Genomic DNA, 24,850 nt, shown 5'->3' with positions numbered 1-24,850 from the left:
GTGTCACCAGGCGACCAGACACCCAAGCCAAGTCCGCCGATACAACCGCCCCCACCAACATCATCTCCAGTGAAGGACCAGCCCCCTGAAGAACCTTGGTCACTGCAGGCCGACAAGCTCCCAACACGCTATTCCAGGCTGGTCAAGACCAACATTGGGGATGTCCGTCAGCTCCTTTGTGGACCGACTCCGGAGTCCTACCAACCTCTGCCACGAACTGAGGGAGAGTTCTCGGTGCGTAGGATCACGATAAACGATGGGCGAGGGATCTGCCTTACCGTCCGCCGGAGGGGACTTTTCAACCAAGGGATGCTTCTCGATGAAATGGACAACCCGACCATCCACCGCGTCATCAAGACCGTTGCCGGGGATGACTACCGTCCAATCACCGAGAGCATCGCCAAGTCCGCAAAACCGGTACGCCCTCACCCATCTGGACTCGTCCCTATTCATCGCCTCTCCGTGACGACATCCCCGCTAACAACCTTTCCTAGGACAGGTAACAACCTCTTTTTTTGGGCTAGTTAGACTTTAAACGTTTTGGAAGCAGTTCTAAATTCTTATGTTTATTTTTTTATAAGTAGTCTAACGCATTTTATTTTGGCGCCCGTTCAATTGCTCAAAATCACCTTAAAAACCTTTTGGCTGAGCAGTCTTAACTATTTTTGGTTAAATTTTAGAGTCCGGACATGTTTTGGATGCAGTTACTCTTTGTAGACTTAGGTAAAATACAGGCTTCACCGAGGAATCGAAATTCAGCCAATCAGAGCACGGCTCCCACTCGGTGTACTTCAAGTTTACTAAGTGTCTGCTATTTGGTCCGCGCTCGCGTCGACCTTACTAAATGGCTTTATTCCAAATTCCGCCCACCTCAAACTTACCCCCCCCCCCCCCCCCCCCCCTGCTCCGGAGTTAGTCACTGGCGAAGTCAGAGGCTAAATCCGTGGTGGGCGTGCCTGAACCTCTGTGGATAGGGGCACGTAAAAAGTTTCCCAGTTCCCGGAAATGATATTGTCACTACTGCGGTGATGTCGTATGCTTAGAGGATTTCTAAGGTTAGTTATTTGTATTTGTTATTTGTAGTGTTCATGTTTCTTATCTAGTGAATTTGTTTACAGGCAGGTACTAAATGTAAATTAATGTTTGCGGATTAAGTCGGTACATTATAATATAATGTATTAATACGTAAAATAACTCTTCTGCAAATATATTTATCTAAAGTAATTAAATGACAGATAAAGTATATTAAATTAAGTGTCTAATGTCTAAATGGTAATGTAATTAATATTATTATTTCTTATCACGAAATACTAATGGGTTTTAACATTTAATTATGGTGTGATAGTTTACTGAGAGTAAGATGTTTGCACAGTTTGTATTATCTCAGAAGAGAGTTTATTTTATCTATGACTATTGCTATTAATATAATTATGGACTTTGGATTATAGTGTTTGTACGATACTTAGTGCGTTGTATTATTTTATTTAGATCGCTATTTCTGAATGTGTCAGTTACCGGCCAGGTGTTACAACCGGTATAATATCCGCCCGGTCCCCTCCATTATTATTTTTAGTTAGGGTTGAGGGTTGAGGGTTAGGGTTAGGGTTAGGGTTAGGGTTAAGGTTAAGGTTAAGGTTAGGGTTAGGGTTAGGGGAAGGGGGGACCGGGCGGATATTTTTCCTGACAACCTTAGTTACACACACTTGGTATGTACATGACTGTGTTGTTATATGTGTATATTTTTATGACATTGTAATGTATATGAATGTGTTAAACATTAGTAGTGAATGTATTAGGAAAATATGGATTGTATAAAGGAATAACAGATGGTGTCATGTCATGTGTATTGTGAATGTATTGTTTGATAGGAACCATGTATTAGTGATATGTGATTCGATACATATGTTGAATTATTTATGACAGTCTAGGAAATGTCATGTTTCATATACATGTATTTCTTATCGTAATGTCATGTATTATAATTTATATTCTTGTATTTAATTTAAAGCGGCTATGTCTGGAATATTTTTATTATTTAAGCATTTAGAACAGTTAATCCAGTCACATTTGGTGCATATAAGACACCACACTCGGCATTGGATTTGCTACGCTGGCGTTTCCAAGTTAAAAATAAATCCAGTATTTAGAAAGTGGGACACTTTTGCCGGGCTCCTACCGATTTCTGTTTTCATTGGCTTATCGCAATCATAGAATTCCCTACTAAAGATCACACAAGATTTCACACGTGATTAATGGCGTCGACACCAGACAAGAATTTCGACAAAACGTTTGACAGCATCATCTGCAAAGAGGCACAAAAAACGTCGCGATGCTATAAGGAGTATTGCCAGAGTGAGTTTAGGAAACGAATACAGTCGCTGGTGCGAACTAAAAGCCACCATTGCAGGCAGACGACATGAAGATGTTGCTAAAGTACTGCTTGATAAATGGTAGGTTTTTCCTTTCACCGAATCAGTCTGAAATAAATATTAGTTTTTATTACTACTAGTAATAGTATCATTATCAACAACATTAAACAGCGTTATTTTTAAGGGTTGCTAGTCATTTCGTACTTTGCCAAAGTCTTTGGTCATATCGTACCCTGGTCATTTTGTACCATAACCGTGGTCATTTTATACCATAAATGAAAGCAATTTTTACCATAATTTTTTCATAATTTCAGACATGATATCACCCAGGTAGTTTTTTTTTTTTACGAAATAACATTGCATTTGAAACCTACATAAGATGCAAAAATATCTGCAACAGACTGTTTTTCCTCCCCCCCCCCCCCCCCCCTTTTTTTGTTGTTGACATTATATGATTGTAACACTAACAGTGAATGGAAACAAGCAGAATTTTTTACTATTCGATATTCCACTTTATCCAATGGTATGAAATGACTAGGGTCAAATGTTGCAGTTAAGTGAAGTGAATTTTATAACAATTATACAAACCCTGTGGAATGGATGGTACGAAGTGACTACACTGACTGGTTCATTTTAAGTGATGTGTGTAATACGAGGCCTGTAATAGTACCCAGGGATTTAGTGATCGTATCATACATAATATCAATAGTATCATTAATAACTGATTGAAACTTTTAACTGTTTCTGAGGTGTTAATATGAATATTAGGGAAGTAATTGTAATTACTGAAAAAGGCTTGTTTAATCATAGGGCAGCATGATGCCGATTAAGGTATGATGGTCACCATTGGTGCTAGGCTATTGAGGCATGGTGCAGCACCATGCTAAAACAAGGTCGGGGGAAAATACTATTTATGTGCATGTGTATAGATGTGTATGTATTGACTGATTTGTTTAACATAGGTATGAAGAACCACAAGCTGAAAGTCGTACTACAATGCTGCATACAGAGGAACATTCTACAGGGCTAGGGTAAATATTACCTTGCATTTCCATATTGTTCTTTTTTACATTTTTGCATTATTTCTCCAATTTTTTTTATATATTAAGCCATTTTCTATTATATATTTTAAATGATTTTTTTTTAATTATGAAGGAGTGTTATTTAGCTCAGTCTGTAGATTGCTTGTTTAAGGTATGTAGATTGTATGAAATTGAAATTTTTCTGTTATTTATTCATTTGTTTATAACAGGTATGAAGAAACAGAAAGAAAGAGCCAAACTGAAATACCAGAAATAAAACAACATTCTTCAGTGTACGTATTATTTATTTCATTATTTTGCTTGCTATTAATCTTGAATTTTCAGATAATTTTTCAGTAATTATTTGCATTATTGCACATGTATACCAACAATATATATATATATATATATTTATATTTATATATATTTATATATTATTACTATGTAAGGTCCATGCAATTTCTTTTCAGTGGTAAAAGATCTATTGAACTTGGTGAATTGGTCGAGTTTCCAGGTCCTTCCGGAGTTCATGTTAAACATTCCACTCCAGCATATGAAACACGGACAGAGCCGTCTTCATCCGAGTCCGAGTGAGTGCAAATGCTAACCTACGTTATATACTCTTGAAACCATCCACTATAAAAACTGAACGAGTTTCATCTGTACATTACAGACCTTTTTTTATAGTATGAGTTTCAATATTGATGTATTAATTTCTTTTTTACCAGAATAACAGTTTCGTTAAATTTTTGGGATGTCCCAAAAAGGTTGGTGTTACAATTACATTTATTTGAAATTTTATTTTGTTTTTAGAATGTGTAATGTACGTTTCATTTATTTTATTCATTTGCAGGCACACTGGTGAACTGGAATCTTTTCACAATCTCATTCTCATGTATGCCTCAAAGAGATTTACATACAGGTAATTTTAAATAGTCTGTTATTGAATTGTGAAGATCAATCTATGATGTTCATATCCATTTCAAAATATCTTACTTTTTGTTGATTTGGTGGATCAAGTCATAATTAATAAATGTTAAATAATACCCTACAGTAATAAATGTATTGATTCCAGTAGACAATACAGTGTGGTCAAACAAAAGGCTAATTTTTGTTTTGTTTTCTACTATAGCTATCCTGTTTACAAAACAAGAAACTACCTAGCCGCCATAGCACAAAGAAAGAAAGAAAGAAAGAAAGAAAGAAAGAAGTGTTTTATTTAACGACGCACTCAACACATTTTATTTACGGTTATATGGCGTCAGACATATGGTTAAGAACCACATATTTTGAGAGGAAACCCGCTGTCGCCACTACATGGGCTACTCTTCCGATTAGCAGCAAGGGATCTTTTATTTGCGCTTCCCACAGGCAGGATAGCACAAACCATGGCCTTTGTTGAACCAGTTATGGATCACTGGTCAGTGCAAGTGGTTTACACCTACCCATTGAGCCTTGCGGAGCACTCACTCAGGGTTTGGAGTCGGTATCTGGATTAAAAATCCCATGCCTCGACTGGGATCCGAACCCAGAACCTACCAGCCTGTAGACCGATGGCCTGCCACGACGCCACAGAGGCCGGTCACAAAGACAACCAAAATGGAACCAGGAAGGAAATCAAATGTAATCAGGATTTATTTATTTTTTGTGGTTTACATGGGGTTATAGCCCAATGATTACTTATTTAGGCCTATGAAAATTTAATTTTGTGTACCCAATTTGTAGGGTAAAAATATAATTGGTAACCAGTTTTCTTTTTGTATAACCTGTTATGTCCATGAAAATGTTGTCTTCAATTTAGAGATTATGGTAAAGAACCAATAATTGTTGTCATTTTTATAGGCCTGCTAAGACATAATTTTTAAATAAATGTTCATAATATACATGACTTGAGTTTCTGATAATGCCCACATGATACTTATTGGGCGTCAAACATGATAACTGTGGAACATCACTATTGAAAAGTGGACCTGTTATAGAAGTCTTTCAACAACTATTTGCAGCCAATTCAGACCAGATTTGGTTTATATATTTTTTGTGTAAATATACACAAGTAATCGGTGAAATGGTTCCATCTTGTGGAATGCATAAATAAATGTTAATAATACCTTCCACACATCTATTTTATCAGGGCTTCTAGATTATAGTAGCTCCACTCCCATAGCTAGTGATATTCAAATAACAATTGCCATGCCCGACTGCTATTGAATTTTGTTTTGGTCAAATGTTGCATTCAAGTCTATGTTGTAAATATGAATAAAATGCCCCCCACCTCACCCCCAATGTTAGTGCTTTAAAGCTGACATCCGATTGTTACTAATATTTAGTAAAATTGTATTAATTGGGTAAGACTAGTAAATTTTTTAAATCACCGATCCCATGGCTAATGGATTTAAAAACAATTGTACAAGCCCTGATTTCATGTACTAATTGTCAATATTTTTCATTAATTTCAGGTATCATCGAATATATTCCAAGCGGAGTAAGACATGGAGTGTGGTGCCCGTTTTGGAGAAGAAATTGTACCAGTACATTCCAGAATTACTGACACAGATCCTGCAGAAAAGAATAGATGAGGCATATTTGACCATGCAATGTCCAGTGACAATGTCACAGGATGACCCAAGAAGGATATCCAGAACCATTGCAGAGGTTGAACCAGAGTCAACAGAAGTTCTGGTTTCCAAGAAACGAAGTCGATTCCAATAACTGATTAGAACCACTTCAAATAAATACGCTGCTGGACATATGGTACTTAGCCAGTCTATCACACCAATGGGTCTGGAAATTTATCTCTGATTGGTGTTATAATCCTCCAGCATCAAATTGTGGAGTCCCAAAATGTCATTTCTGTAGGTGTATGCAAGTCTCAAACCTTGCTCCTCCAGTACTAAGATGTCCATTTCCTGTAAAAGAAAATTGGTGTGCAGTTAATATGTCATGTTTATCTTTCATACTAATGACTTGAAACCACCACAAATAAACCTTGGAATATTTATCTGGGTTGAATGAAATATTTGATAAATTTCATAAATTATCCCAACATAATTATGGGATAACAATGTTGTATTTGACCATTTGTGGATGTTAATGCCGGTTTTACAGTGACCATTTGATTTATTCCCATTATCTGCTTCGAATATCTTGATAAAAATATGTTTTTACTATTAAACATTCAATTTTTATTATTGTCTTTTTGAAGCTTCTAATGATGATAATTAACATGTGATTACAATGAATACCCACTGGTTGTTGGGAGATGCAGTTCCGTGGAAGGTTGTCACAGCATTTCCTCTCGATTTCTGTTGGCATCTCCCGGCAATTGCCACACCTACACCAACTTGGACTGGTCTGTCCTGGTGGTGGATGGTATCTGTAAGGGGATGGTGATGCACTTGCCTCACACAAGTCAAACACCATTCCTGGCTCTCTTTCTGCCAATTGCAGACACAGGTTTCTGACCTCATCATTCGGCATCTCTGATATAAGTTCCTGAAATAATAACTAATGGTTAATACATGTTGAAAATTAATACTGTGTGTTCATTATTTGGAGGGGTGGATATGTAATATAGGTATTTGGAAAATTATAAACAATTAATATAGCAATGGGCAAATATTCATTAATGACTAGCAAAAGAAGTAACTGGAAATGGGGTTTTTTTCTGAATAAAATAATTTTGTAATGGCTCATTCCACATAAGGTGTATTTCACTTCAGACTCGCTTTAGGTGAAAATGTGTGTAAATTATAAATTTATGAAAGGGCTTCTGTTGTAACCTACCGATTAGTAATAATCCTACTTTACTTCACAAAATAAAACAAGAAACATTGGCTAAATTTCACAGATATTTGTAATGGCTTACATTTGATTACGTTACATGTTTTTTCTATATCTGAAAGTTGCCAAACTTCTGTGAGTTTACAAGTGATAATAAAATTTGGTATGTTGCTTTTAATCACCAAAATGTAAGTGAATATTTATCACAAAAGAATAATCTCATTACTCAAGTCAAAAAAGAAAAAAATCCAAATCATTAATGTAGTGTTACATAAATGTGTTAGGTGTTACATGTCTGATTCGAGAAACTGAACATCCTATCAAAAACAAATTTAATTAATTTTACTTGATTTTGTTTTTACTGACTGTTGATAATGTTTTTAGCAGAAACGTTAGGTATTCTATTTTTTTGTGTTTTGTTTTCTTTGCAGGTGTTGTATTTTCAAATAGTGGCACACACAAAATGATCTCACTGTTTATGATTTGTTTGTTATTTAACATAAATATACATATCCATAATCAGGCCTTTCCCCAGGATTTGTTGGGATGCAGTCGATTCGTCCACTGGACAATTCGTCCACTGAAAATTCGTCCACTGAGGAACTCGAGACGATTCGTCCACTGGGTTTTTATTTCCCCAGTACATTTCGTCCACGGCCCAAATAATGTGTACTACATGTACGTGGGGGCTAAATAAATTGATATATTTTACCCCGTATTTTGTTTTGCTGTGTCATAAATTTACAAAGGTGAAAATAAATGATATTGCATTAGATTACGCTTGGTAGATGTTTTTGTAACAATGCTCTGCAGACATAATTCTTTGGTGTTTCTATTTATTCGGTTATTATTTGTTTCTATAATGTACGCCTTTCACGCTACATGTCGTAGGATGTTTTTAGTACAATATGCCCAGTAAAGATAATCTTTAGCCCTTCCCTTTCAACTTGTTTGCTTTACCAATTAAGTGTACAGGTGTACTCTATTGTGATATCGTGAAGTAATTAGCAATGCAGGCTCATTACTGCTTAAGCTTGTTTCACCAAGTTGGATCCAGTAGCGTCTAAAACAACACGCCTTATTTCAAAGCTGCACCGCTAACTACCTCTATGAATGGAATGAATGAATGAATGAATGTTTAACGACACCCCAGCACGGCTATTGGGTGTCAAACTATGGTAATGCAAACAAATAAGGTGATGATCAACATCAATATAAAAATTCAAGATTTAAATAAAAACACTGTAAAGAATTGTGCAAAAATACAAATATCACAGATAGATACGGACTTTTACTCAAAATTTCAATTTGTGCTGTATTGGCCATTCTCAAAGAGAATGTTACACCCCTGCACCACAGTGAGGTTACAGCACGCTCAGGGGTGTATGGACGGAGGGGTAATAAAGTCTTCCGACGCGGAGACTTGCATTACCTATTTACCACATCGTGTACGAGCGAGTGGACGAATCATCCGCATGATAATGAATACAAACTGGATAGTAATGTTGAATTCTAACTCTATTTTACTTTTTTGGTTATAGTATACCATAAAATGATGTTAAGAAACGATTACATTGTCAAAGAAATAACTATTAATGTTTGAAAAAAATGCAGTCGAGTGGACGAATTGTCCGAGGTGAGTGGACGAATTGTCTGTGGACGAATTGTCCAGTGGACGAACCGTCTGGAAAGCGATTTGTTTAAGGCGCTTACATATTTAGCATCATTATAACACAAATCAAGCCAAAAGAAGTGGGAGTAGTGGGTTGAATCCATCAAATCATATCATGTTGGGGTTATTTTTGTGTGGGTTTTTTGGGAGGGGATGGGGATTTTTTTTTAAAATAACCCATCAATTCCCCACCCCAAACAATTTCATAATTTGCACCATGTTGTTGCTGTTGATTTCAGCATTGTGTTAAATGCCTGTTGTAAAGTCTGCTTGTAAAATACTGCATGTTCATTGTTCTAAAGTACTTCAAATCAAGGCGTAGCAGCAATTGATTTAAGGCGCTTCCATGCCGTCAAAGCGCTTAATTTACGGACCAAGGCATGTCGGGCCGTGACGCCTAACGGCCCTGGGGAAACCCCTGCATAATATTAAAAAAGCACTTTTTGAATTTATAAGATGAATTTTAATTTTTGCATTCCAGGATAAGTTTGGGTGGAATAAGCCTAATGTCATTATGTATTTTTGACCTGAAATACTGAATATGGATAACATGACATTATTTCCTGTGCTTTTCATAACATATACAATTATACGATTATGTACAATAAAAATCATACCTTTAACCTTGTTTTCCTGTTTTCAAACTGTTCCTTTACTCGTTCTGCATCACATTTGGACAGTTTCTTTCCTCGTCCCTTGCTCTGCCCCCGTCCCTTGCTCTGCCCCCGTCCCCTGCTCTGCCCTCGTCCATTGCTCTGCCCTCTTCCTCTTTGTCCACTCCTATTCTTTCCACGGCCCTTTCCCTTGCCTGTATAGATTGGTGATTCATCACCGTCAGAATTTTACTGAAATATTTAAAAAACAAATCTAAATGCTGGTGTTCCCTAATAACCTATGGCTGATATACTGTACACAATGTACTTTTTTTGGTAAAGAAGAACCAATTAGCACAATATGCAGAGTATGACAAATATTTTGAAAAGTCACTACCCATAGGGCTAGTGGGTTTGTGAAAACCACTAGCCCACCAAGATAAAGCACTAGCCCAAATTCCTGATCAATTATAACTGGATTTTTATATAATTTTTGTAACATTACACATTTACGAGTATAACAGTAAAATAAAACAAACACTTAAATCATGTTGTAACTTTCAGTTTTTTGTCGTGTCGTACGTTTTTTGTCTTTTGTCAAGTGTGATCCATCGTCATTGTCCCGTTTTCGTTTCTGCCCTCCCCCCGGGGAAAAATAATTGAGCAAACTCTTGGTTGGTATCTAAACACACTATCAAAATAATTAAATTTAAATGAGGGTACGACAGTGTGACACACGGTAATAGATGGTTCAGTGTATTTGGTAGTTGGTTATATATTTAGGGCCTACTATTTATGTTGCCAGGAACGGTGATGCCAAATACAGGGCATTATCCCGTGCCAGACCGATATCAAAAGAATATAACGGCGACATCTAATCCGTTGTTAATTGATGAACAAAAAAGGTATTATCTTGTATCGGCAGCTGTGACGTATTATCCAAACCGCTACACGTAATAGGCCAAGCCGAGTCATTGCATATGTGGTTACCATTAAAGTAAATTGTTTTCCTGATTGCCGATAACCACATGTTAGCGAAGTGTTAAATTAGAAAACAATAGGTAAATAAAACAAACACTGAAATTCAAAGCATGGCTAGGGTTTACTTGATTGAGATTAACCTGTCGTCGCGATTGGTGATTTCCAAGTTCTTAGCCTAAAACATATGTGCAAGATTAACTACCACGTAACGTGTCTAACCAATCAAAACACGCATGTCATTAGACTTTATTTCCTGTGCCAGAAACTTGAAAGGGAAAGGTAAACAATGCATGCTGTAACTGTGACGATGTAGAGATAGCATGTTACTGCAGTTTGCAGACCTAGGTCAAGTGGATTATTATTATATACTGATTGTGTTGTTGATATTATTCAATGACAAACGTCGCAATCAAATTTATTAAACGAAATTTCAGCCGAGAGAAAAAGAAAGAAAGAAGAAAATAAAAACCACGATCGAGCGATGACGAGAGGAGAGGGGAAACCACTAGCCCGCAGGGGCTAGTGGTTTTGCGTTTCTCACTAGCCCGAACTTAAAAACCACTAGCCACGGGCGTCGGGCTAGCGGATTTGTCGAACTCTGCAATATGAAACACATTTTTGTAGGTAAGTGCATTTATCTCCAATTACAGGACTTGTGGCATTAACTTCTGTATCAAAAGTTGGGTGCACCTCGAACTTTGACCCAGCTGGAAGTTAGTTAGTTCAGTATTTTCTACAGTAGGCTCACAAAAATGCAGCATACCTTTTGCAAATCGAATATAATTTTATGAAACTTATAACTAAATGTTGGTCCATTTTTTAACTCCATATCTATGAATCAAGTGGACTGGTAGTAGTAAATTAAGAAATAAACAATAACGATTTAATAAAATTAACTTGTTTATTATAACTTTTGTAAAGTTGAAATGAATTTATAGTCCTTCCCATAGCAGTGTTTTTGCCAGAAAGAAATTTTTGGGTATTGCACTATGGAATTAAAAAAGAAGAAGAAAGAAATGTTTTATTTAACGACGCACTCGACACATTTTATTTACAGTTATATGGTGTTGGACATATGGTTAAGGACCACACAGATACTGAGAGAAAACCTGCTGTCGCCACTTCATGGGCTACTCTTTCCAATTAACAGCAAGGGATCTTTTATATGCACCATCCCAGAGACAGGATAGCACATACCACTGCCTTTGATATACCAGCCGTGGTGCACTGGCTGTGACGAGAAATAGCTAGCGCTGTATCACTGGGCTACGTCCCACCCCCTATGGAATTGAATGCCACCACAGTCAATGGGGTATGGGGGGCCTCCCCCAGAATTGGTTACGTTTAGGGGTTAGTGTTAAGAAAATAATATAGTAATTAATTTTGTGAAATTAACTTTAAGTTTAAAAATATAACATTTAGGGATGGTTTACCCTCTTGCAGTAAACCTGCATAGGGAATGCCTTTTTTTTCATACTATGGAATTTACTACAAGCTATTTATTTCTTCATCTCAGGAGCCATGTTTTTCCTAAATTGCACACAAAAATATGAAACATCTGTTATTTCCAAAAGACTTAATTTTCTTCTCACATGAAACCATGAAAATTGTTTATGTAGGATGGGACGGACTATAAATACTTACTTGGCTGAAAACTTACTGTTCATAGAAATGTTCCCAAACTATGAAATAAAAAAACCCTCACAAATTAATTACTAACAGATGACGACAAATCAGATGTTAGTTAATTGCATGAAATATGCACAAGAAAACAAACTGAACGGAATTTAAAGCCTAACGCATTTAGGGACATTAATGATAAATATTACATTGACTCCAGGGATTTATCACAAATTTTCTTTACCAGGGTCCTACATTTTATGGAACTGGGAAAAGAAGCATAATTTGTTCATAACTGGGACATTTAGATTACTAAATGATGCAATGCACCATTGTAACGGATTTATTAGAGTAGACATAATAAAAAAATATTCACATGTCAAATTGGAAATTTTCAGTGCCACTTGCTTTCGGGAAGGGCCTAGATGTCCTGTACCCACAAGATATGTAGATAAATCCCTAGACTCAAGTATAAGTTAAAAAAAATAAAACTACAACAACATTTAATGTTCATCTTTGAACAATTTAACTTTCATTTGGGTAATTAGACTACCAATATTTCAATGGGGTTTATCACAATAAACTCTAAACCTCTTACAAAAATGTTTATTGTAAATAATTTCATTTGGGTTTGATGTGAGAAGAAAAGTAAAATTTTAAAAGTTTTTAGAAAAAGAAAATTGTGTGCAATTATGAAATCAATTGGCTTAGAAATAAATAACTTGTATAAATTCAATTAGAAAAAACAGGAATTTTCCTGTGGATTATACTATTTATAGCTTCACCAGCAGTAGTGCCCGTGATCCCCCCCCCCCCCCCCCCGTGCCTAGCAGTGAACGTAATCTTCATAATGATACTATATTTAATGTTTATATTACAATTGTATTTATTTATAAACAGTTTTTATTGCACACAAAAATGGGAGAAGGGGTTGTTGTTATTTTAAAACACTTTTACTTTTTTCTAATGTCTGATCAAACTGAAATTATTTACAAAAAATCAACGTTCATGGACACTGGGAAGGACAATACCCACAATAGCCTGGTTTATCACGGCAATACGTACAACCGCACTGGCCACATTGTATGTATGCTATTTAATACACCAACCTAATATTGGATTAGCTTAATAGCCTCAGTTATATCTCTCTACAACATAAAAAGTAAATAACGTACATAATATCTTGTTTGATCTTACCTGATTGTCTTCTCCGCTTGTTTGACCGAAACCAAACGACATTTCCAAGCTTCTTCCATTTTGGTTGAGGAAAGCCTTTCACATGCGTGACGTCAAATACGGCTAAAAATAGCACGGTTTAGCGACTGTTGCATTCCAAAATGGCGATAATTTTTCAAAGTGCGTAGTAAGCATGTGACGATATGCGTTAATGGTGACAACTCGCGAGCGAATTAAAAGTGCAGTTATGCTTGTATTTGAACGTAGAACTTGATTTTATAAGACTGAAACCAGACATAGCAGCTTTAATGTTTTGATTGTTTCAGGGTTTTAAAAATACCTTATGTAGGATGTTGAATAAAATGCCATTGTCCTGAATCATATAGCTGTTTGTCGTCTGTTTTGGAACAAATCAAATGCTGTTACACAAGCTGACTCATCTTTTTAAGTTTTATGTACCGTTAGTTGAACCGGAGATGCTGTCGGTCTGACATTCACGGGCATTCGTTTTGCTGAACCGATCAAAGTTTTAATATTATTCTAAGTTTGATAAAGATTTCAAGATGTATGAAAAACAATAAAGATTTTTTTGTAAAGTGATCCCCTAATTACACGTGGATCTAACAGCAGCCCGTTGGAGCTCATTTCCATGGCCACCAATCAAAACCTTACTAGCAGAATCATGCCAGTGATTACATTTTCTTTAAAACATTCCGTATTATCCTGAGGGTACACGACATGTTTCATGTGAATTACGAATGCCTACATGTATTATTTTATAAAATAAATACTTTGTAATGTAAAACTGAAGACTAATTTATTTGGGTTTTTAATAAATAAATAATTTGTAATGTAAAATTGAAGACTGATAGCCGATCCCATACGTATTGGTATTGTTCGCTATAATGACTACTATCGCCCGATATTTTTAGAAGTGTGATTGGTCGATATTTAAATTATTATTTACACCTGGACATGGTAGTCTACGCAATGCTGTTAGATCTACTGGAAGACCAGTATAACTAATTTTATTGTTGTTTTCCTGTCTGTGGGATAGTGCATATAAAGGCGATCAGAAACACATTGAATAAACAGACACTGATATTCTAAACAAGAAAATATATTTAATATGTAAGTTTAATCGCAGAAATATTTTATTAGTCGGAAACATCTTACAATGCAGAAAACTCGGGAATGTCCCTTTAATCGATGTGGTGTCGTTAAACAAAACAAAGCAAACAGTTCTCATTGTAAAATAATAAACACTATAACACTTTTGTCGTAAAACAAAAGAAAAAACAACAACAAAAGTACCAATATTGAATTCTAATGTTTAATTACAACAGCTAAAAGGCTTAATACTTCCGCATCGCGCAACTGTTTCTGGGAGTGTTATATACTGCCGCCACATTTCCTCCCTTCGATATAGGGCAGTGGCGCAGGGTGTGTGCCTAGTCACCGGCCGCGTGACAGTTTGGGCAGACGTACTGTCGTAGTACTGGGCAGAACACCTTGCCACGGTTGTCCACCAACGAGTGTTGGGAGTAAAACTCCAACGTCTCCCCGTTTTCTTGCAGAGCACGCAATGGCTCGGCGCTGACTCTACACTGGCTGGAAAAAAAAGTACATATAAGACAGAGAGAAAAAAAATACAATGTGCAACAAAGTATATCCACTTTTATCACAGCTGTTACAGTATGAGGAGACTTGATTTTCAAGTGTGTTCATTTTTTGTTATGTCCTTTTTTTGGTAACGCGAGTATGAAAAATAATCATCATATTTCCATTTTCCTTTTTTTATATACATTGATTATTTAACTAATAAAATGTAAGAAAGTATGGTAAAAATTTAACGCGAGTAAACGTGGAACTGTCCTATATTATTTAATACATATAAGTCATTATTAAGTATACCAAGAGACACATGTATTAATATTATTAGTTTAAAATATACATGTAATCGAATAGTACTATACTGAATAAATAGAAGTAATGTTAATATACGGTCATTAGTGTTACGCAGCTTTATCCGTAATTTTCTTATAATTTGCATTGGGAAATGTCCTAATCCACTATAAACAAAAACATTACAAGTTCCTTTGTGTACCCATAATAGTATTTTATAGAACTGTATATGAATTTTTTTCAATGTCTCTGCCAGAATGAAAACACCACACTTACTACTGACGTGCTGTCGTTTCTTATTAAATATACTACATACCCAGAACAGTACTGTATGTAAACAGCTGATAAGGCATAAATATCCAAAGACAGAGAATTACCTATATTTGCAGACCTTCGTTTTTGAAAAACCCAGGAGTGCTAAAACTCTACCTATAATATATTTATTTATTTAGGGGGACACAACGACTCGGTACAAATGAAATTCCATTAGTAGCAAGGGATATGTCATATCCACCATCCCAACTATCCTAATCATCTTTGTGGTACATAATGATGAAATTCAAGATGGATTCCTACATATGTTTAGCTGCACATTCATCAATCCATTGAACACTGAACAGGTATCTATAATTTTATGTATCTAATTATTTGAATTGTACATATTGTAATTAAAAAATAAAATTGTTTCATAAATTGTTTAATAATTGTGCCATAATTATATGTCTATGGTACTGCTGAAATATTTAGAATAACTCCAATCCTGAAACAGTGAAAGGGAAAAGATGGCAGACTACACTAGAATGAACCAGAAAATGTTACTGGTTTATTGGTTCATTTTTGAAACATGTCTACATTTACTTCATAAATTAATCATGCTTGGTTTTCAGCATTTTGGTGAGTATGATTTTTCCACTAGCCTAAGCGTATTGAGGTGTGTGATTTTTCACTCGCCATGGTTTTTCCAAAGCCAAGGATGTCTTTGGCTTTGGAAAAACCATGGCGAGTGAAAAATCACACACCTCAATACGCTTAGGCTAGTGGAAAAATCATACTCACCAAAATGCTGAAAACATGAACAATATAAATAAAGAAATAAAGAAAAGAAAAGAAAAGAAAGAAAGAAATAATTTTAAAATGTATGCAAACCTTGAACTTGTGGATTGAATACCAACAGGTACCAGCTCCATCGTTGCAGGGTCGAATTCTACCCTCGTGTCTCGTGCTTCAGTGTTCCGACACTTTGGAAATGCAACATTTGCCAAGTTGAAATTACCACTCCAAAGCTCTCCAGACCTTCTAAAGTATTACTGGCCTCGGTGGCGCAGTGGTTATTAAAAATTATTTTCGTTTTGTACCCTTATTTTTTTAAAAACATATTTAGATACATGACACTGATAGGTATTGCTATACCAAATTCCATGATTGTATGCCTTATTTAATTGATTAATTGATGTTTCCTTCTTCGGACGGTGAATACAGATTTCGTTATGTATAGCCCGAACATGAAAAATGCAATTTTGTGAAAAAATATTTTTCCTACATTTATTTTTTATCTGTGTGCCAAATATGAACAATGTACACCACGGCATTACCACACGGGCTCTGGTTTCGTCTCCGGGCTGTGAGGAACGTTTTCGTGACGTACACCGCACGAAGATGAAAAACGTTATTAAAAATTATTTTCGTTTTGTACACTTATTTTTTTTTTACATATTTAAATACATGACACTTATAGGTATTGTTATGTCAAATTCTATGATTGTATATGCCATATTTAATTGATTAATTGATGTTTCCTTCTTCGGGCGGTGAATACAGATTTCGTTATGTACAGCCCGAACATGAAAAATGCAATTTTGTGAAAAAATATTTTTCCTACATTTATTTGTTTAACATATATAGATGCACCATCCCGAGATGCATCTTTGTGCCAAATATGAACAATATACACCGCGGTATTAACTTCCGGGCTCTGGTTTTATTTCCGGGCGACGTTTGTTAAAACAATTATTTATGAGTTATTGTAGTAATTTGTATGTGGGTGCATTATGGGTGAAATTTACACACAATACCATGAAAGATCTTAACATATGTTATAATAATGCATACTGATGGATGATTGGACAACGACGATCATACAGTGCCAGCAAGATGTTTGTCAGTCATCAAGTAAAACACTTTGGCACTTTACTTTGCTCAACAGCATATTCGCTGAAGAGCAGAATCGAAAACATTTCAGACGACCGACCTACCTGTTCACCTGCGGTGTACAAATGTGTACTCAAATCTGATCTGTATGTGTAAACCACTGGCACAAGCTACTGTATATTATGTAATCAGTTTTGTATGTGATGTTTAAATATGTTCTATGGATTACTGATCTGAAATAAAAATCTATTATTATTATTATATTATCTATTATTATGCTAATTGTTCTTATCAGGTGGGATAAATTAAAATATCTATATTTTATTGGTTGGTGTTAAATTTTTATAATAGAATCCTGATATGCCGAGGAGCAAGAGAACAGAAGGTGTGGAAATGACCATGACTTATAGTTACTAGTACTTAAAACAGTGGTGTACATGTTTTTGAGGCAGGAAATGCAAGGGGGTGCTATAAGAAAGAGTACCATTTTTTTAGGGGGGTGTAGTAGTTGGGTACATGTGCAGATAGTTACATGGGGGAGGTCTAGACTGGGTAGCGATGTATTACAGTATGTGAAAATACAAAAAAAATTTTTTTTTCAAATATGTGACGTTTTTTTACAAACTTATTTTATGTGTATCATAGGCTCTGCACATCTGTTATCGCTATTAACACGTGAGCAAATGTATTTGTTTACTATGATTATGATTCACTTGGGACAGACAGTTATGTTAACGCTAACAATACAAAAACATTACACACTGGTCACATTGTTTTGTCTAAGGATATGGTCGCCAAACAAAGTTGCGTCCTGAGTCTGTGAACGCAATCGATTATCGATTCAGACCGGTTGTCAATCGCATCGTACAGAAAGGTTAATTGACTAGCAACCTGATGGCTTCAAAGAATGTTTCAATCACAAACTATGTAAGTATATTAAACTACTAAATTTACAAAAAAGGATGTATACTTGCTACAGGTTCAGGATCAGTCCCCATAAAGCGTCCTGGAGGCCTTGCATCCATCAGCTGAAACTGTTTTTTCAAAAGGTTTTCTTTTACATCATCATAGTATTTAACCATTGAAGAATGAAATGTAGCTTTAAATGTTTCAGGAGAACATTTCGACTCTTTGTTAGTTGTTTGTTTTCCCTCCCGGCACCATGCAGGAAGTCCACCATCCAGTATGGAAACCATAGGATGTCCAAAAGCCTTAAATGCCCACCATACTCGAGCAGCTGAAAGGGTTCCAAACTTCTCATTGTTGTCATAGATAATAACATGTGTGTGATTGTTTATTCCTAATTTTCCAACATATTCTTCAAACTCTTTGGTACTAGGCAGCATGTGAACATACGGTGATGCTTTATCAATGCACCCATCAATATCAAAAAATTGTGCATCTGGGATATGCTTGCTGACATATTCTTCACGTGCCTTTCTGCCGGTGCTAGGCAAGTGCCAGGAGGCATCAATCACTCGGATGTTTGGCGTTAGCAACCGACTGTTTAACCAATTAACAGAAACAACAGACGTGACACGACTCATTTTGCGGCTGAAAAATAAGTATGTTGCACCTCTTATTGCAAATTACAACCTGTCTTAAATAGCCGTTACCTTGACATTAGATTTGAAAGAATTTGAGAGAAAAAAACGTTTCAATGTCAATCATTCTAACACCAGGAAGTGATGAGTACAATTATCTCCAATACCAAAGAGCGACTGACGTGTTGACTGGTATTAATACAAACGTAACAAACACGGATACCATGCTTGATAGATAGATTGAAAACGGGCTGACAATTTATTTTATGAATTTTGCTTGCCGCTTTGGTATTAATAGGTGGGGGTTTATAGAATGTTATGCATTCAGTCATTTATTTATAATATTTGTGATATATTGCCTTGCCGTGGGGATAAAATAATCGAATGCTGGTTAACTTTAAACTTGCCCCCAAACCAACGCTCCCTACTAACTCGCCCCAGTGGTTGGTCAGCTCGTCCCAAACTGTTTAAAGGTAGAGTAAACTCAAACAAGAGCTTTATGTGTTGGAAAGATGCATACCCGGACCACCAACACATACTGACACTTTAACAAATGAAAAACGCGTAATTTTAGAGTTAATAAAAAAAACCCATGATTATTCCTGCTAACTGGTGGCAGCCATTTTGTTTCGTTTTTGTGACGTCCGGTGGTATAGCTTGGGGCTAAGTGACGTCAGTTCTGTCCATCTCCTCTATGCACAGTGTAAACAAATGAAATGGAGTTATAGTATTTTTCTTTTTTAAAAAACCAAAGAAAAAAATGCATATTATTAGGCCTATTGGTATGCTACTTTTGAACAAAAACGACCACTCACAATACCCAAGTGATAATTTTCTTTTCTTTGGGACTACGTAATTGGTCAGTTTTATGATTTTAGATGGGAAAGTCTACTTAATCAAGGGTTTTACAGAATTACTTACAGTAATAAAGCAAGACGGCTGATCGATTATGATTAGAAGGGTGTTTGTGTGGTTAACACACAATACTCTGTGATCTTAATAAAAGAGGCATGTCTTTTTAGTGTCTATACACAGTGTCTGGGGACCATCTAAATATACACCTGCCAATCAGGAACAACAGGTACAGGCCACGAAAAAAAAAGACCAATTAACTAAGAAAACACTCCGATTATTATTTCAGTATGTGGGTTAATTTATGTACAAAACATAATACAGTTATTTTAACACTTTGACAATGGTCTGAACCAAATTGTTAACAACTACAATAAATTACTCTCCTACCTTTAAATACTGTTACATTTCCCCAAAATTTTTACAGACATAAGTTGTGAAAAAAGCCCATTACAGTGACACAGATTCCATATGTGAGATTAACGATGTAGCCAGTATCGACTTCGCTGAGATTGTATAGGGCAAAATACATGCAGTTTTCTGCCATCTGCCATTTTGCTTTTTTTTTTATGGAATACTGATTATACTTTTGAAGAGGGGTGAAAGCCTCCAAAGTATGTGACAAATAATATAAAATCAATGATCTCTAGTGGTATCTTTAAACAAACAAATACTACTAAAAAATTTTTTTAATATAAAGTCATAACGTTTGCTTTTATATCATAACATGTTATGACGTTGTTAGATTAAGTCATATCCTTTCACCACTCTTGGAGAATATTCTATAAAAAGTCAAAATGGCAGCCTGAACAAAATTACATGCTTTTTGTGCTATGCGATCTCAGTGAAGTCGATATAGCTGACATGGTTATCATCTAGTATGTGGAATCTGTGTCAATGTAATGGTTTTTTCAAGATTTCTGTCTGGACAAAATGTGGTTAAAATCTAACGAAAAATAAAAGTAGGAGAGCAATGTAGTGTAGTAATTTTGGTTCAGACTTTAGTCAACTCGCCCAAAAATGTTATCAACTAGCCCAATATTTGGTAAACTTGACCCAATAAGAAAAAAACCTCATTTGAGGGGAATCGCCACATTTTAGTGACATGCAGTCATCAAAAGGAAACTAGAAAAAATATATTTGGTATAAGAAATGTGATGGAATCATTTCGATGTCACCCAGTGGCAATTTCTTCATGATAATGAATTTTATTATAAATTTAAATTTTACCTATCTGTGATATTTGTATCTTTTGCACAGTTCTTTATACTGTGTTTCAATTTCATATAGTCCCTTGAAGTTTCAGGTGGTCCATATTTTGTAATAATTTGGAGTTAAAATAACATTATGGTTTGTTATTTTGGTAATTTAGTAGTGGGTAAATAATTATGCAGGGCTCGAAACGGCCTGTAGCCACGTCGCCAAATGTGACCAATGTCCCGTTTGGGTGACTTAAATATTAAAAAATAATGGCGTTAGTCGCCCAAATAATATTATTTGGGTGATCTTCTTTAGAACTATAACATATGAACCACTATTAATATTTGTATTGCATATATTTAATCCATATTAAAATCTTGCTCGTGGTTCATGGTTCGCTTATTTTAATTTACCAACATCCATTATTATTTTTGGGCCACCATATTTTTTGACGAGTTTCGAGCCCTGATTATGCATGTACTATACATACTATTAATACTTATAATATATTAATTCATACTTAAACACACTGAATCAATATTCAGGCTGTCACTGACACTGGTATTATCAAATTATGTTGCTTGACGTGTTAAATATGAGGTGATTTGGATTTAAAAATACCTTAACATTTTGCAGCTAGTTGCGACTTGATCGGTATGTGGTATGTGCTATCCTGTCTGTGGGATGGTGCATGTAAAAGATCCCTCAGTACAAATGATTAAATGTAGCGAGTTTCCTCTAAGACTATACGTCAAGATTGCCAAGTGTTTGACATCCAATAGCCGATGATTAATAAATCAGTGTGCTCTAGTGGTATCGTTAAACAAAACACATTTTTTATTGTTTTGTTACAGATCAAGTTCGACTTCCCTGGTGAATGATAGGGTTGGATACCAGACTACTAGTTTTCAACCTGGAATTACCCATGTTTGACAGTTATGGCCTTGAACTTAAGAGATCTATGAAAATTTGCTTTCTAGATTTTTTATTGTCTGAAATTTCAGACATTGAGCTGAACTTTTATATATAGCTTTATCATGTACTGTTGTAGATAAAGTTTACCTTTTATGGTGATTTACTCAGTTATGGCCCTTGAATTTAAGAGATAGAAAATATGTTGGGCCTGGTATAGGGGAAATGTATTGCTTTAGCAGTACTCTCAGATTGCTTCTTGTCATTATTATCCAATTCATAAATTAAAATAGTTTTTAGTTTTGTACATTAGCTGAGACCGGTTTCCTCTGTGCTATTGGACTTGTGTTATAATCTCTTGACATTCTTATGAAGTGTATTTGCTTACTGTTGAATGTTTTTAGGAGTTTCTAAGAAGATACTAAGTTCAAACGTTCGGTCATGTCGGGAAAAGAACCAGACAACTTTAAAGAAAAGATACGGAAATTACTTGGCATCAACAAACCATCAACACCGCTAACAATCCCGAGAACACAGACAAAAGAAATCATATTTACACCAGAGCTTTTAAAGGTAATGTGCATGTGACGTAATATTAATTTCTATACATAGAATATTTACATAGAGCTTTTAAAGGTAATGTGCATGTGGCATAATTTTAATGTCTGTACGTAGAATATTTACATCGGAGCTTTTAAAGGTAATGTGCATGTGGCTTAATTTTAATGTCTGTACGTAGAATATTTACATCAGAGCTTTTAAAGGTAATGTGCATGTGGCGTAATTTTAATGTCTGTACGTATAATATTTACATCAGAGCTTTTAAAGGTAATGTGCATGTGGCTTAATTTTAATGTCTGTACGTAGAATATTTACATCAGAGCTTTTAAAGGTAATGTGCATGTGGCGTAATTTTAATGTCTGTACGTAGAATATTTACATCAGAGCTTTTAAAGGTAATGTGCATGTGGCTTAATTTTAATTTCTATACGTAGAATTGTAAACTGGGTGGCGAGGGTGTTCTGTATTATGATTGGTTAATTACATTCATTTTCTGGGATCAAATGAAAATAACACCCGGAAAACTAATGACGTCATTAGCAATTGGAACAGGCCAAGTTGATGGTTCAAGGGTCTACAGTTAGATTGTAGACAGGTATTTTTTTCAAGAAATACCAAATATACAGTTAGTTCCATAGAAAAATAATTCACTTTACAATGGACATAACCATATGGTGTTTTTAGATTGGCGGGTGTTATTGTCTATTTGATACCTGCAAATGTTTCATTTTGAACCTCAGGCTAACACCTTCGGGCAAAAACGACATTTGCACGATTGAATAGACAATAACACCTGCAAATCCAAAAACTCCATATGGTTATCTCCTGTTTGGAACATTTTGTTAGTAATAAAAACTACAAAAGTATATTTGACTATACATATTATATATTAGAGTATTAATATGAATAACTATCACTGTATGGATTGACAACAGCAGTATTTCATTTTAACTTGATTTTTGTTCTTATGATCATCGAGATTGAAGACTGCTGTCCTGGACACACATAATTCATCAAAGCTGGATTTTCAGGACGGGTTTATTGTTAGTGCATAGTTGTTGGTGATTAGTGAGAGAGATGTTGTTGAAGTACTTTACACCTTTACTTGCTACTGAGCCATTCATTTTAAACTCAGTCAGGGTAAGAGTCTGTGAACCAGTAAGGCTGATGGGTTAACCGCGATGTCATCAAAGTCGATAGCTGCTTGTGTGGTGTTTTTCACAGCTTTGAATAATTGGAAGTACATTCACACATGTATGCATGTCTAGTTGGTTAAAGATATTGATTTTGAGTTAATGGTACCAATATCTTCTATAATGTTGTAAAAATCTTAAGAAAATGGAGACGACTTCTGTAAATATTTTAATTATTACTGTATGTTTTTTTTTTTATAAATAGGAAATTGGACCTGATGGCCCCCTAAACAATCGGATAAAGACAATCCGAGAGCTGAGTGAAATAGTGAGAACTAAGAGATTAGAGGAGGTATGAGGATAGTTTAAATGTATGGTAACGATTACATATTTATATTGTCTACACATTACATACAACATTTGGTTTTAATTGTTCAACTACTGGCATGTAGCTTAATGAAATAGTGAGAACAAAGAGATTAGAGGAGGTATGAAGAGTCTTCCCCTTTCCCTTTGGCATTAATCCTATGGGACATTCCAAATTCCATAGCACAAAATGTAGTGCAGTTGTCCTCTTAGACTACAAGTAGAAAATCACAAAATGTAGTGCAGTCGTCCTCTATGACTACAAGTAGAAAATCACAAAATGTAGTGCAGTCGTCCTCTATGACTACAAGTAGAAAATCACAAAATGTAGTGTAGTCATCCTCTATGACTACAAGTAGAAAATCACAAAATGTAGTGCAGTCGTCCATTAGACTACAAGTAGAAAATCACAAAATGTAGTGCAGTCGTCCATTAGACTACAAGTAGAAAATCACAAAATGTAGTGTAGTCGTCCTCTTAGACTACAAGTAGAAAATCACAAAATGTAGTTGTCCTCTAAGACTACAAGTAGAAAATCACAAAATGTAGTCGTCCTCTAAGACTACGAGTAGAAAATCACAAAATGTAGTGTAGTCGTCCTCTAAGACTACAAGTAGAAAATCACAAAATGTAGTGTGTCCTCTAAGACTACAAGTAGAAAATCACAAACTGTAGTGTAGTCATCCTCTAAGACTACAAGTAGAAAATCACAAACTGTAGTGTAGTCGTCCTCTTAGACTACAAGTAGAAAATCACAAAATGTAGTGCGGTCGTCCTCTATGACTACAAGTAGAAAATCACAGAATGTAGTGCAGTCGTCCATTAGACTACAAGTAGAAAATCACAAAATGTAGTGCAGTCGTCCTCTATGACTACAAGTCGAAAATCACAAAATGTAGTGCAGTCGTCCTCTATGACTACAAGTAGAAAATCACAAAATGCAGTCATCCTCTAAGACTACAAGTAGAAAATCACAAAATGTAGTGTAGTCATCCTCTAAGACTACAAGTAGAAAA

The 24,850-nt window shown here is 35.5% G+C and overlaps 4 protein-coding genes across 11 annotated transcripts in view; 2 read left to right on the top strand and 2 right to left on the bottom strand.

The window, feature by feature from the left end:
- Positions 1 to 909: 909 nt before the first annotated feature.
- LOC121379856 lies at positions 910 to 6,100 on the top strand. Its single transcript, XM_041508509.1, has 7 exons — positions 910 to 2,450; positions 3,332 to 3,400; positions 3,622 to 3,684; positions 3,862 to 3,981; positions 4,245 to 4,313; positions 4,524 to 4,582; positions 5,832 to 6,100. Exons 2-7 carry the CDS (start codon positions 3,366 to 3,368, stop codon positions 6,098 to 6,100), a joined length of 615 nt encoding a protein of 204 aa, XP_041364443.1. The 5' UTR covers positions 910 to 2,450; positions 3,332 to 3,365.
- LOC121379214 (P2X purinoceptor 7-like) lies at positions 6,034 to 9,590 on the bottom strand. The gene is made up of 3 exons (XM_041507720.1): positions 9,461 to 9,590; positions 6,638 to 6,883; positions 6,034 to 6,297 (listed from the first exon to the last, which is right to left on the bottom strand). Exons 2-3 carry the CDS (start codon positions 6,866 to 6,868, stop codon positions 6,181 to 6,183), a joined length of 348 nt encoding a protein of 115 aa, XP_041363654.1. The 5' UTR covers positions 6,869 to 6,883; positions 9,461 to 9,590; the 3' UTR covers positions 6,034 to 6,180.
- Positions 9,496 to 18,946, bottom strand: LOC121379213 (thiosulfate sulfurtransferase-like). Of its 3 annotated transcripts, none has more exons than XM_041507719.1 (2): positions 13,235 to 13,545; positions 9,496 to 9,688 (listed from the first exon to the last, which is right to left on the bottom strand). In XM_041507719.1, the coding sequence occupies exons 1-2, from the start codon at positions 13,291 to 13,293 to the stop codon at positions 9,496 to 9,498; spliced, it is 252 nt and encodes an 83-aa protein (XP_041363653.1). In that variant the 5' UTR covers positions 13,294 to 13,545. The 3 variants fall into 3 exon arrangements, with proteins under 3 accessions (XP_041363653.1, XP_041363652.1, XP_041363651.1); XM_041507718.1 differs by lacking the exon at positions 13,235 to 13,545 and adding an exon at positions 18,237 to 18,946 and having other exon boundaries at positions 9,576 to 9,688; XM_041507717.1 differs by lacking the exons at positions 9,496 to 9,688; positions 13,235 to 13,545 and adding exons at positions 14,413 to 14,824; positions 18,237 to 18,946.
- The window catches only part of LOC121379210 (tuberin-like), a 74,170-nt gene continuing 64,048 nt past the window's right edge, over positions 14,729 to 24,850 (top strand). For 2 of the 6 annotated variants that reach the window (XM_041507714.1, XM_041507715.1), the window contains exons 1-3: positions 14,833 to 15,738; positions 22,179 to 22,347; positions 23,734 to 23,820. In XM_041507714.1, the coding sequence (XP_041363648.1) occupies positions 22,216 to 22,347; positions 23,734 to 23,820 (219 nt within the window). In that variant the 5' untranslated portion in view covers positions 14,833 to 15,738; positions 22,179 to 22,215. Of the gene's footprint in view, positions 15,739 to 19,015; positions 19,109 to 19,832; positions 19,892 to 22,178; positions 22,348 to 23,733; positions 23,821 to 24,850 lie in introns of those variants that run through there. The other 4 variants (XM_041507710.1, XM_041507709.1, XM_041507712.1 and 1 more) reach the window with 4 other exon arrangements.

Source organism: Gigantopelta aegis, chromosome 8 (assembly GCF_016097555.1).
Source record: "Gigantopelta aegis isolate Gae_Host chromosome 8, Gae_host_genome, whole genome shotgun sequence".
NCBI classification, from domain to species: Eukaryota; Metazoa; Mollusca; class Gastropoda; order Neomphalida; family Peltospiridae; genus Gigantopelta; species Gigantopelta aegis.
The sequence above is the reverse complement of the archived record's forward strand: the minus strand, read 5'-3'. Positions and strand labels throughout refer to the sequence as shown.